The sequence below is a fragment of the Lemur catta genome, chromosome 1 (genome assembly GCF_020740605.2).
Source record: "Lemur catta isolate mLemCat1 chromosome 1, mLemCat1.pri, whole genome shotgun sequence".
Taxonomy (NCBI): domain Eukaryota; kingdom Metazoa; phylum Chordata; class Mammalia; order Primates; family Lemuridae; genus Lemur; species Lemur catta.
The window spans coordinates 20,112,326-20,125,536 of record NC_059128.1 but is presented as its reverse complement, the minus strand read 5'-3'; the positions used below and the strand labels follow the sequence as shown (position 1 = coordinate 20,125,536).

Here is a 13,211-nt window from a genome sequence, read left to right as displayed (position 1 = left end):
TTGTATCAATTTTAGTTACACTTTGTCAGTGTAAATTTAGCCCAATCAAAATTCCTGTGTGCCTAGAAAATACTTTTTAAAAGCTATTAAGAATTAGTAACACAGCTGAATAATTCACACTGACATCCCAAAGTACTTATCTTATAGGCACAAAATTTATGATACCTTTTTGTTGCTGTTGTTGTTAAATGGAACTTATTCTCATTAACAATGTAAAGCATTTTCCTTTCTATATTGTATAATTTTATTCAATTATCTGTAACAATGCCATATACTAGTAAGCAAAGCAAGCAACATTACTTTTTTTAAATAACATCTTTAATTAAAGTTTTTGCAAAGGTAAAATATTAAACTTAAAATAGGTCTTAGTACATCAAAATACTAAGTTCTCTAATTGTATTCCAAGGTGGTCTTTAAAACATAATATCCCATATATCACAGAAGAGCAACCTTGATCTGCAATTGTACAGAATGAATTTTACAAACATAATAAATATATTTACGCCCTTACACATAACAGTATGTACAACAGCAGTTGACAATAGTAGCTCAGAACAGCAAAAAGGATTAGCCCCTCTCCCAAAGTTGTAGCCCTGATGCATACTGGACTGATTTAAGGAACCTTGACTGAAAGAGTAGTTACTAACTCAATACAGTTCTTCCCTAAAAGAGAAGAGAAAAAAAATTCTTTTGTTCCTCAAACAAAAATATTAAGTTTGGTGTCTTCTTCCTTAAACCATAAAAAATGACAAAAAGAGTAAGGCAGGCTTAAAAAGGGAAGAATATAAACTTTAGAATAGTTTCCATAGCATAATGGAGGATTAAAATGCAAAACTACTTAACATAAACTCTCGAGGAAACATATAAAACAAAGTATTTTTTAACCAATTCAAAATCTGCTATAGCTGTTTTACACAGGTAGGTGGGAAAAAGACATATGAAATAAAATGTACAAAGATGGATCAATAAAATATCACATTGCACAAAAGCTCAAAAAATTCAAGATGAAATAATCTGAAAATATAGGAATTTTCTCAAGTGGAAGAAAATGCTATGTTACAAAGGGAACTCCCACGATGAAATTATGTCTGTTTTCCTATATAAAAGGCGTATTTACCCTCTGATAATAATGGTGACATTATTGCTATGAGATAATCAAAAACTATTCTTAGAGGGAGATAATTCTTTTCATTCCTCCATAAAAGCCAGGAAAAAAAAACCCTAAATCTTTGATTTTCACTACAGTAAAAGAAAATCTTTATACAAAAACTATATTTTTATGTTCTTGTTTTCTAAAACCAGAATCTATTATGCTCATTTCAAGAACATTTTAATCACTATATACACTGCTCAAATCTTGATGTAATCCTATTAGAATAACATCAGAGTGGCTTTGATTTTAAAAGAGGCAACAGTGTAAATGTGACATTATGATGGCATTTAATTAACAAAAAGAAATGTATTTAAAAAATATAAAAGCCAAATATAAAGATCACCCTCTTATAACAGACATTTTACTCTAGAAACAAACTGCACATTAAAGAGTTGTTTTAGCTGTATGTGGCACTCCAAGAAATTAAATGTGCTCTCGGGCATCCAAGTGGTCTGGTTATCCAAATGACCACCATGCAGAGTTTGTATACTGAAAAACATACATTTCTCCTCACTTTTGTCACTTCATCTTGTAATTTTGTGTAAATTTTCCTTAGCACTGTTAATTACTGTTAATTGTTTTTCTAAGTAAAAGGTGCCATCACCATCTGTGCAAATCTAAACAAATCCTCGTCAGAAACCGTTACTTATTTTCATAATACCAAGTCTGAACTATTCTCCCTCTTTGGATAAACATGCTACTTTCATTTTAGAATTCTGAAAGTGGGAATCCCTTGCCTTTTTAAAGGAATGATGTTATAATGGAACCTAATATGAAATGATTTGTTAAATACAATGTTAAAAGCATGATTAAGAATTCAAGTACAATAAAAGATAAGCAGGTGACATTCTTACAGCAAAAGCTACTATAATAAAAATAAAACATGCTATTGATTAAAAAGGAACACGATGCAATAATATATAAGAGCACAATATGGTATGCAGTGTCGTTTGGACCAGCTTTCAGAATTTTCACAGGTAAAAGAAAAGCATTTGCCAAGTATACCATAATTAATATGCAATACACAGGTGCAAATACAAATGGTTATTTCCTGCTTCAAAAATAACAAAATAACCACTCTGAAAGCAGTGGTTGTTCATGTTTGAAAAATAAAGTTATAAAAACAGGCCAGTATACAATGCTATTATGAATATGAATATTTGTCTTATATAGAGGGCTCAAGACATGAGCTGAATATACAGTAATACAAGTTTCAGTAGCATAAAAACTACTAGATAGCCAAAGAGTTTCACTTAAGCAACACTGCAGCACTGCTAAATTTTTATAGGTAGTTCAGGTCATTGACTTCTTCATTGAGTAAATATAAACCTACTAGCAACTATACTGAAGGACAACTGAACAACAGGACTTCTGTGACTTTACTCCCTCTCTTTTCCTCTTCTCCCAGTCCCACTAATAACTAAAAAACCTCTGTGTGCTTTGAGAGTAGTGGGATAAACAAATTTCCCCTCAAAAAACTAAATTAATATAGTCAAAATAAAAACTGTATTACCAGTTATGGCATCTAAATAAAATCTAACTACTAGCATGCTAGACATCACCATTTATACCAAAGTTCAGAACATAAGAGACCAAGTTGATAAGTGAGGTGGGAAGTAGGCAAAAAAAAAAAAAAAACTGATTAACTTTTTTAAAAAGTTTAAGGATTTGTGTTAAGAAAGAAAGACACACTATATAACAGCTCACAGTTTTCTTCTTTGTAATGTACTTTAAAGTGTTCATGTGTTACTTCCGGAAACACACAAAGGCAAATAAAAGGAAGACAAAAACTGAAGACTAAAAAAAAAAATCAATATATGAGTAACTTAAACACATGTAAATTTTGTCAAGATAAAAACACAGAAAGTCAAATTAGTTACAAGAACACAAAGGTGAAGACAAGTGTTCCTGCAATTCTCCCAGGCAGCTAATTCACACTGAACATGGCAGTGCCATCTTGTTCTTTAGAGCCCCTTACAGAATACAGACCTATGCATTCTTAATATACATATTAAATTTCTATTATTTTTAATATGTAAGTCAAATTTCTATGCTTTCTTCCCAATGTGCAAACTGGAGCCCATTTCTATATTATCAATGGCCTGGAAAGGCCACCAAATGAAAGAGAGGTAACTATGTACTTAGTGGCCCACACCCCACTACCCTCAAAATTTTCCCCTCAAATTACAAAGTTGCTTTTAAAAATTTGTTCAATTAGAATAACAGCTTTTTAAAAAATTCTTTACTAGTAAACACAAGAAACTTTTATAATTACTAAATTGTTTAATAAAAATCCAGGTCCTCACCACCTGCCCTATGCTTTAATCAATGCACAGAATGTTATCTGAATGTTCAGCTTAAAGACTAAACACATATATAAGCACACATTTCAGCCCAGCAGGAAAAATCTACATGTACTCATATACTCATAGGTCTTTCAGCTAGATGGTACCTTTGTGAAATAAAACTGTGCTCCTGAAGAGCCAATTTGGGGTTTCTTTTCAACATGTGGGACTAAAAGAAATAAACACAGCTTTTCTGTAAGGAAATTAAAGTTGTCATTTTAATTCCACCCAACTCAGACAAGACCTAAGTCTTTAAATTACATTTAATAAGTATGAAAACCTAATTAAAATAAATATCCATTCCTGGGTCAAATTTTGTCTCCAAACTATGATCACTGGTTACTTCCTTTAAACTTAAGTAGGTGTTTCATAAAGCAGGAAAGGAAGAGGTATATATTACTGAGGGAGAATAGCAAGTAAAAATATTTAAGACCTATTATGAGAGTTTTAAATTGTTTTCTTATACAAGTGAATTAAAATTCAACACCATAATTCTTACCCTTTTGTAAAAAGCTCACACGCAATTTTTACCAAATATAACCACATACAATAAGCAGTCTCAGTTCAATCTATCAAAAGGGAAGTTTCTTCAGTTCATTCCAACAAGTATCTTCTGGGTGAACCCAAGTTGGAGGAAGGAAATATAGACAAAGCTTTACATGCTAATTACCGGTGGCAGGTACCTGTATTTAAAATCGACAATTATGGTTTTCCTACACAAAACCCCAACCCCCCACCCCAACAACCCCAGGTGCTACAGTTCCATGGCTTGCCAGTTAGAAGTAGTGTCTATGTTGTCAAGGTCTATCTTTGTTCCAGTAGCTTTGCTTCTACTGCACTTTTCTGACATGCAGAAATGAAGTTTTGGTTGGTGTATGTCCCAAGTTTCAAACTGTTCACTTTAAATTTTTTTCAAGTTTCTTTTTTTATTTATAAAAGAAAAGAAGCAATTTTTCACCATTCTGCATCTCCAATGGCTTTGGAAAATATATAATCTCTCCCATTAAGATTCATAATGCCATCCTTAAGATGAAATTTCCATTTGTTTTTACTTCTGTGTATCTAAATAAACAAAAACAAAAAGAATTAAGATACAACCAGAAAACAGAAAACAAACAAAAAAAACCATTCACAAAAAAACCCCACAAAACTGTCTTATACAATACTGTATGTGCCACTTGGTTTCTTAATAAAATTTAATTTGATCAAAACCAAAATTACTAACTAGGTGGGTTTTTAAAAAATAAATTCATCTGTAATTAGTATTATTTTACAGCTTTTATTACTTGTGGTCATTAATGTAGTTAAAAATATTTCTTTGTAAAATATCTTATCTCTACCAGGTTTACGTATAGATTTTCAAGGTCCACTTCAAAAATACTGCATCCTCCACAAAGCTTTCACTATTCTTTCCCACTTCTAAATCCCCAATGGCATTCTCAATGACATTTCTTGCATTATTTGTTAAGTAATACAATTATAGACTCATTTCTTCTACTAAAATAAAAACTCCTTATAGTGTTCTCAAGACCTAACATAGAACTTTACACATAACGCCATTTAAAAAATAATATCTAAAGGAATGGTGATCTTCCAGTCACTTACAGCAGATTTCAAAAACTATGCACATCCATAGCTAAACCCAAAGGAGAAGGGCAGGCTCTGGGTACTGCCATCCTTGTCTTCACTTATAGCATTTAATTATTTGCAATCCCACAGATTTGGGGGGGAAGACAAGTTGTAAAACTTAATGAACTGAAGTGACCTTTCTTTCTTTTCCCAGTAAGTCACACTCATTATTTAATGTTCAGTTCAAGCTCCAATCTTCACAAAGAAGGCCCCATACGTCTGTTCACCTATTCCATGATCTTTCTTTTTTACCACACATCCAAGAGACAGGAAATCTTGTTGACTCCTCCTTCAAAGCACATCCAAGATCCAACTAATTCTCACCAACTTTAATACTATCACCACAGTCTGAGTCACCATTATCAGTTGGAATACCACAACATACCTCTAGTCTCGTTGTTTCAACCGCTGCTTCCTCCCTCCCTTACACTCTACTCTCCACGAAGGCAGCAAAGTAATCCTTTTAAAATTTCAACTAGATCATTTCGTTTGTCCATTTGAAACTTTCCAATAACTTTCTGATTCACTCAGAATAAGAGCCCATATCCTTACAAAGATCCACACCATCTGCCCCCTACCCCTTCTCTGACTTAATCTAATACTGTACCTCTCCCTTTCCCTCACTTCAGTCCAGCCACACTGGCCTCCTTGGCATTCCTCACACACGCAGGTGGACTTTTCCACCAGATAATAGTACAATTGTCTCCAAGTCTTCATTCAAATGTTATCTTCTCCAAAGACCTACTATGACTACCCTATTCAAAACTGAAACCTGTCCCCCTTTCCCTGCTCTGTATTTTTCCATACCAATTACCAGCTTCTAATAACAACATGTTAATTGATTTATGTTTTGCATCTATCTTCTCCAACTAGAATAAGCTTCCCAAAGGCAGGGATTGTTTTGCTTTGTTCACTAGTGTATCTCAAGCTCCTAGAATAGTGCCCTGGAACATCACAGACAGAGACCTCTATCTCCCCTTTTGATTCCCTATACAGAAAGCATTATTTACTATAAATGTGCATAAAAATTGATTTCCAGCATGAACTAAGTGAGTGGAACCTGAAAGACACTGGGATTCTACAGAGAAAAACAAGAAAGTGGTGAATAGTCAGGAAATAGGAATTCCACAGAGAAGTAAGGAAACTGATTGCATTCTGTTGTAAGGCTACTTGCAAAACAACAAATGTAGAAAAGTTTCATGGATCAAATAATATTTCATATACTCAGCACTTAAGTTATACTGGGTAATAAATGGTAAATATTTTTATTTGAATAAAAGTACAAAGTACATTGAAAAGCAATTCATTTATTGGCCCTAGGACCTCCATGAAGGACTGTCCTGAATGCCAGGAGAAAACTCTCTTAAGTTTCCTAATGAAAAATGTTTTAAAGTAAAATTCAAACATATTGAAGTGAAATTATCTATAAACAAGGCTGAAGCCTCTGTATCTGAGGTTAATTTCACCAAATGCTCTATCAGTTCTCATCCACACACACTTAACACATTGACTGCCACATTAGAAAAAAAATTTTTTTCCTTAAGTCCATGGTGTTTTATTATGAAAATAGAATAAAAACTTCGAAACAAAATGATCCTTTCTAATTTAATGAAAAATTTGTTAATTTAGGCTTCAAAACCATACTCCTAAAATTCAAGTTGGATCAAACCATATCCAATCCCATTTTACAGTCACAGAACACTGCTATACCTTACTGTTGGCTAAAACATCAAGCCCCCACCCCTCCAATCTATAGAGCAACACATGTGATTTTTTAAAATTAGACCTCTGCAAATTTTTAAATTTACAACTCAACATACTATTTAAAGCTATTTTCAATTTATTATTTTAAAACACTAAAGTTATGTATCTGTGGGCAAACAAACCAACTTTAACATTTAAAATATTGTATGTACAGTTTGTCTCAAAAGAGAATACAACCTTCTCTTTTTTTTTTTTTTTTAATAAAAGACGGGGTGTCTTGCCTCTTGCTCAGGCTGGTCTCGAACTCCTGGACGCAAACGATCCACCCGCCTCGGCCTCCCAAGTGCTAGGATTACAGGCGTGAGCCACCGCGCCCGGCCACAACCTTCTCTTAAAACAGGAAAATACTTAGAAGCATATTCTTCAGCCATGCTAAAATAAAGGTCCTTTTCTTGCCTGATAAATCTGGTATCTCATTAACATGAAATTGTGTTCTGGATAATTTACTTGTAAGTTGTTCCCTTGAGATTGCCTGACAATAAAGATGTATTGGTATCTGCTGCTTTAACATCATACTCTTGCTCTACATATCTCTAACAGGAAATTACATTTGTTATAATGTGCATGGTACAGGGTATTAAGAACACTTACCCAAAACTCATAATGCACACAAGTAGATGCTGTGAAACTCTCAGTGACCTCGTTGGCTTTACTCTGTAACTTCACTGGTATAAAAGTGACCTGACTTTACCTTTTTATTAGAAAATAAGATCCACTATCATGGCATTCTCCCTATAGATTTGTTTGCAAGAAGCACAGATACTTATCACATTCATTTGTATAAAAGCAACACAGACTTAAGATTTTCTTCATCTGTAAAGGAAACTTTTTGCAGGGCATGAATTCTGCATGTTGGTGACTATAGCTCCAGTGCCTAGAATAGTGCCTGGTATACTTAGTCACTTAAGAAATATTATTTAATGAATAAATTGAATGAATAATTACAAACAAAATTCAATTGCTTCTGTCAGAGTTTTCAGCATTTGCTAAAGACCTCTGCTAAAATTATAAATTCCATATAATATGTGCATGTATAAATTTAACAATTACAGTCAAAAAAATTTGATCCCAATTAAAATGTCTTGATAACAAAAATCTCAACACCACCAATAAGCATAATAAAAATACTTGGAAAAAAACATCCTGCTTGAAAACTAAGAATTCAAGAACTCAATGGCTAATTCTCATGGAACTTGGTTTAAAAATTCCTAATGTTAACAAAGTACAGCAAAGTAATATTTTAATCAATTTTTAGTAAAAACTTATCTATTAGTTTTCAATCCTGTTCATTGCCTTAGTCCTCTCCTTAGCAATAAAAAAAATTATAGAGATTCAGTTAAACCCTTCTGGTTTTGACATACTTGCAGCCAAACAGAGAACAGTATTATTCCATTTGGTTAGCTATTGTTGTTAAAGGACAACCCCAAAGTGGCTTTGTTTACTTTGCTTACAAGTTGATACAGTCTAAATAGAAAAAGGATTATACCTCTTTTTCATTTCATCCATAACTTATTTTTCAAATGTAAAGCTAAGAAATTGATGTTTTATCCTATTAAAATAATCTACAAAACTATAACAATGTTTTCATACTATTCATAATGAATGCAAGAGGCATTAATCAGCTGCCCGAATGTTTCAATAAGGCAGAAAGGATAGGGAAGCAATTATAACAAAAACAACATCAGTAATACGAGGATGAAGTCCTTACTTTATCATATTGGCATACAACAACATTTTCTGTGTCGAAGAGTTCCTGTCCTTCCTCATCACTCACATCATCTTCACTATTGAGGGGCTCCTACAAATAAAAGAGAGTTTATTAATGTTTTACTATAAAAGGCCTTTCTAAATATTAACTGAAAAGAAATACAATGATCTAGATGTTCTTTGAGAACCAAGTGCCAAAGGTACATATATACATACATCAGAAATGTAATATTGTTAATCAGCTATGATTTCAGAGTTTGCTAACATTTTTGAAATCTCAGCAAGAAGTTAAAATAGGCTATAAAACTTTATAACTTGTAAGTCTGAAGAGATGTTCGATTTTATTTCCCTTTATTCTTTAAAAACAACACAAGAAGGTAATTTTCTACAATAACTGTTTAAGATGTCTAGAAGCAGACCTAAGAAAATATGAAACTTTAATGAGTCAATGGCACTATGTACCAGAAAAAGTATAAAAAGGAAAATAGTGGTGAAGTTACAAGAGAAAAGAAGAGCAATACAATAAACTAGCAGTCGCTAGTAGTCTGGCTTATATCTTTTACATTAAGAACTAGGACTCTGAATACAAATCAGCATATCTAAACCCTTATGATGGTTACAGCGGAGGCATGAAGTATAATTAAGATTCAGATTTTTGGCCAGGCGCAGTGGCTCACACCTGTAATCCTAGCACTTTGGGAGGCCAAGGCAGGAGAATCCACTGAGGTCAGGAATTTTAGACTAGCCTATACAAGAACAAAACTCATGTATCTACAAAAAATAGAAACACTAGAGCCAGGCGTGGTGGCACATGCCTATAGCCCCAGCTACTCAGGCGGCTCAGACAGGAGGATCGCCTGAGCCCAGCAATCCTCATTAGTTTGTGGTTGCAGTGAGCTATGACAACTCTGCGGCACTCTAGCTGGGCCAAAGGACAAAGCAAGACTGTTCTCCCCCCACAAAAAACAGATTCAGATTTTTTTAAAAAAAAGGAGATGGCAGCAGGGGGCCATTTGATCTAGCAATCACACTATTGGGTGTTTACCCAAAGGAAAAAAAGACATTTTATCAAAAAGACACTTGCCCTCGAATGTTTATTGCAGCACAATTCACAATCACAAAGATGTGGAATCAACCCACTCAATTCATGAGTGGATTAATAAAATGTGGTGTATGTTATGCCATGGAGTACTACTCAGCCATAAAAAAATGGTGAACCAATACCTTTCGTAACAACCTGAATAAAACTGGAGACCATTCTTCTAAGTTAAATTGGAACTAATCGATCAACACTCACCTGCACATATGGAAGTAAAACTCTCAACAGAAATCAAGTAGGTGGGAGGGGAGAGGAGGAGATGGGTAAAATCACACCTAACAGGTACAATGCACACTATCTGGGTAATGGGCACACTTATAACTTTTACTCAAATTGCACAAAAGCAATTCATGTGCCCAAAACATTTGTATCCTCGTTATATTCTGAAATTAAAAAAAAAAAAATTAGCCGGGCATGGTAGCATGTGCCTGTACTCTCAGCTACTCAGGAGGATGAGGGAAGAGAATCACTTGAGTCCAGGAGTTTGAGGTTGCAGTGAGCTATGAGGACATCACTGCACTCCAGCCTGAGACAGAGAGAGAGAGAGAGAGACCCTGTCAAAAATCCAAAAAAAAAAAAAAAAAAAAAGGCTAGGGGTAGGAAATCTCAGTATCAAAGAGAATTCGGCGCTAAGCTAAAACCTACCTAGAACATACACTGACTACATTAAACTTCACCTCAATTGTGGCAGAAGATAAAGGCTATTTCTAATAAATGGAGATAGAGAAGACAAAAGTAGAATGAAAAATAAAACGCATCCAGGCCTATTACCTACTCACACACAGGTCTATATGTATATATTTATATTCTTTAACTTAAAATAGATATCACCAATGTAAAATAAAAAAAATTATTGAGGTAAAATTCATGTAACATAGAATTCAATATTTTAACATTTTAAAATGTAAAATGCAGGTGCACTAACATTCAAAATGTGTGTAACCATCACCACACTAACCCAGTTCCAGGACATTTCATTACCTTTACCCATTAAGCAGTCACTCACTCCCATTCCCCCCAACCCCTGACAACTACTAATCTGCTTTCTGTGTCTATAGATTTGCCTATTCTATATATTTTCTATAAATCGAATCATGTAATATGTGGCCTTTTGTATCTGGCTTCTTTCACTTAGTATGTTTTCAAGGTTCATCCCTATTGTAGCATGTATCAATTCCACTGTATACATACACCACATTTTATTTGTCCATTCATCAGCTGATGAACATTTGGGTTGTTTACACCTTTTGGATACTGTGAACAGTGCTGCTATGAACATTCATATATAAGTTTTTGTTTGAACACACTTTCAATTTTCTTGTATATAAACTTTAGAATTGCTGCACCATATGGTTAATTCTCTATGCTTAATTTTTTGATGAACCACTAAATTGTTTTCCACAGCAGCTACACCATTTTACATTCCTATCAGCGATGCAAAAGGGTACTAATTTCCCCACATCCTCACCAGCATTTATTTTCTTTCTTTCTTACTTGATTACAGCCATCCTAGTAGGTGTGAAATGGAATCTCATTGTGGTTTTGACTTGCATTTCTCTAACAAATGATGCCGAGCATATTTTCATGTGCTTGCTGGCTATTTGTGCATCGCCTTTTGGAGAAATGTCTATTCAAATCCTTTGTCCATGTTTTAATTGGGTCATCTTTTTGTTGCTGAGCTGTAAGCATTCTTTATATATTTTAGATACATAGACCCTTATCAGATATATGATTTGCAAATATTTTCTCATTCTATGGAATGTCGTTTTATTAATACTTTCTTGATATTGTCCTTGGATGCACAACAAAATTTTTTAATCTATAAAATCCACTTTTTCTTTGATTGTTTATACCCTGGATGTCATATCTAAAAAACTACTGCCAAATCCAACATTATGAAGATTTAACCTAATGTTTTTTCTAAAAGGTTTATAATTTTAGCTCTTAGATTTATATACACTTTAATTTTTATATACAGTGTGAGATAGGGGGTCCAACTTAACTCTTTTGCATATTCTGTTGCACAAATACCATTTGTTGAAAAGACTATTCTTTCCCTACGGAATAGTCAGCTGATGTAAAAGTTTTGTAACACAATAACATAAAGAGCAATATTCTACTTACAAAAGACAGACCTAACGAGCTTATGGATCCAAAGTTTGAAAGTGAAACAATGAAAAAAGGCTAATCCTACCCAAAAGCTGGTATAGTTCTATTAGTATCACATAAACAGATTTTAGGGTTAAAAAAAATTACTAAAGACAAAGCAAGACACTAAGTGATCACAAATGGTTCAATCCACTGGGGGAAAAAACAATTTTAAGCTAATATGCACTCATTTTTAGGCTCAAAATAAAAAGAGGAAAAATGACAGGAAAACAAGGAGAAATAAATCAAATCAACTATCATAGTTGGAGATCTGAAGAGCTCACTCAATAATCGAAAATGGATCAAGCATGTAAAAAATATCAAGGATATAAAGTGAACAAACCTGACAGTCTAAATCTAATAGACATACATAGAAGACAGTACCAAACAAGTGCAGAAAACATTTTTTCAAATGCAGAGCATATAATACAAAATTGATCACATTAATAAGTCTCAACTAATTTCCATGGATGCACACATCCCACAGATCATATTCTCTACAGTTAAGTCAAAATAGAAATTAATAAAATAGGAAGAAACACAGTAAAAAGAATAAAGCTAAAAGTTGATTCTTTGAAAATATTAATGAAATCAACACACCTATGGCAAGACTGAACCAAGGAAAAAAATAACGACATAGCACAATATTAGGAATTAGGAAAAAAGGGAAATGACAACAAATGATTCTGGTATCAAAAAGAAAATATTAATTTTATGATGATCAATTTGAAAATTTAGATAAATACACAGAGTCCAAGAAAAACATAACTTATCCAAAGTGCCTCAAGAAGAAACAGAATACTTGAATTAAACAAGGAGATTATTATGCCGACATTTGTAGTGGCATGCTTTAACAAATATTCACAGAAGAATTAAGTAATATCTTAAAAAAAAAAGTTCAGGGTAGAGAAAACACTTCCCAAAGTTCGTTTTACAAGGCTACCATAAACCCAAAAACCTGGTAAGGGTATGTAAAAAGAAGATCACAGACAGTAATTCATGAACACACATGAAAAAGTACTGAAAAAAGTGAATTCAGCAATTCATAAAAAAGGTAACATATAATGATCAAGTCATGTGATAAACAGAAAATCAATTAATGAAATTCTTCATAAATAACAGATTATAGGTGACAAACTGTATGATTACTTAATAGTTGTAGAAAAGGCGTTTAATAAAACTCAGCATTTATAGTTTAAAAAACAAAACAAAGGGAATCTTCCTTAACCCAATAAACATATTCCTAAAAACCTACAACAAACGTTATACTTAATAGTCAGACACAGAAAACATTACTTTTAACTTTAAGAACAAGACATGGGTGCCTGCTATCACCATTTTTAATCTATATAGCTCTAGAAGGCAT

The 13,211-nt window shown here is 33.3% G+C and overlaps 1 protein-coding gene across 1 annotated transcript in view; it reads right to left on the bottom strand.

Annotated features, from left to right (window-relative positions):
- Positions 1 to 220: 220 nt before the first annotated feature.
- GTF2A1 (general transcription factor IIA subunit 1) overlaps positions 221 to 13,211 on the bottom strand; it is a 38,308-nt gene continuing 25,317 nt past the window's right edge. Inside the window, exons 8-9 of the mRNA XM_045562452.1 lie at positions 8,600 to 8,689; positions 221 to 4,560 (exon numbers count right to left, since the gene is read on the bottom strand). Coding sequence (XP_045418408.1) covers positions 4,453 to 4,560; positions 8,600 to 8,689 — 198 coding nt within the window. The 3' untranslated portion in view covers positions 221 to 4,452. The remainder of the gene's footprint in view (positions 4,561 to 8,599; positions 8,690 to 13,211) is intronic.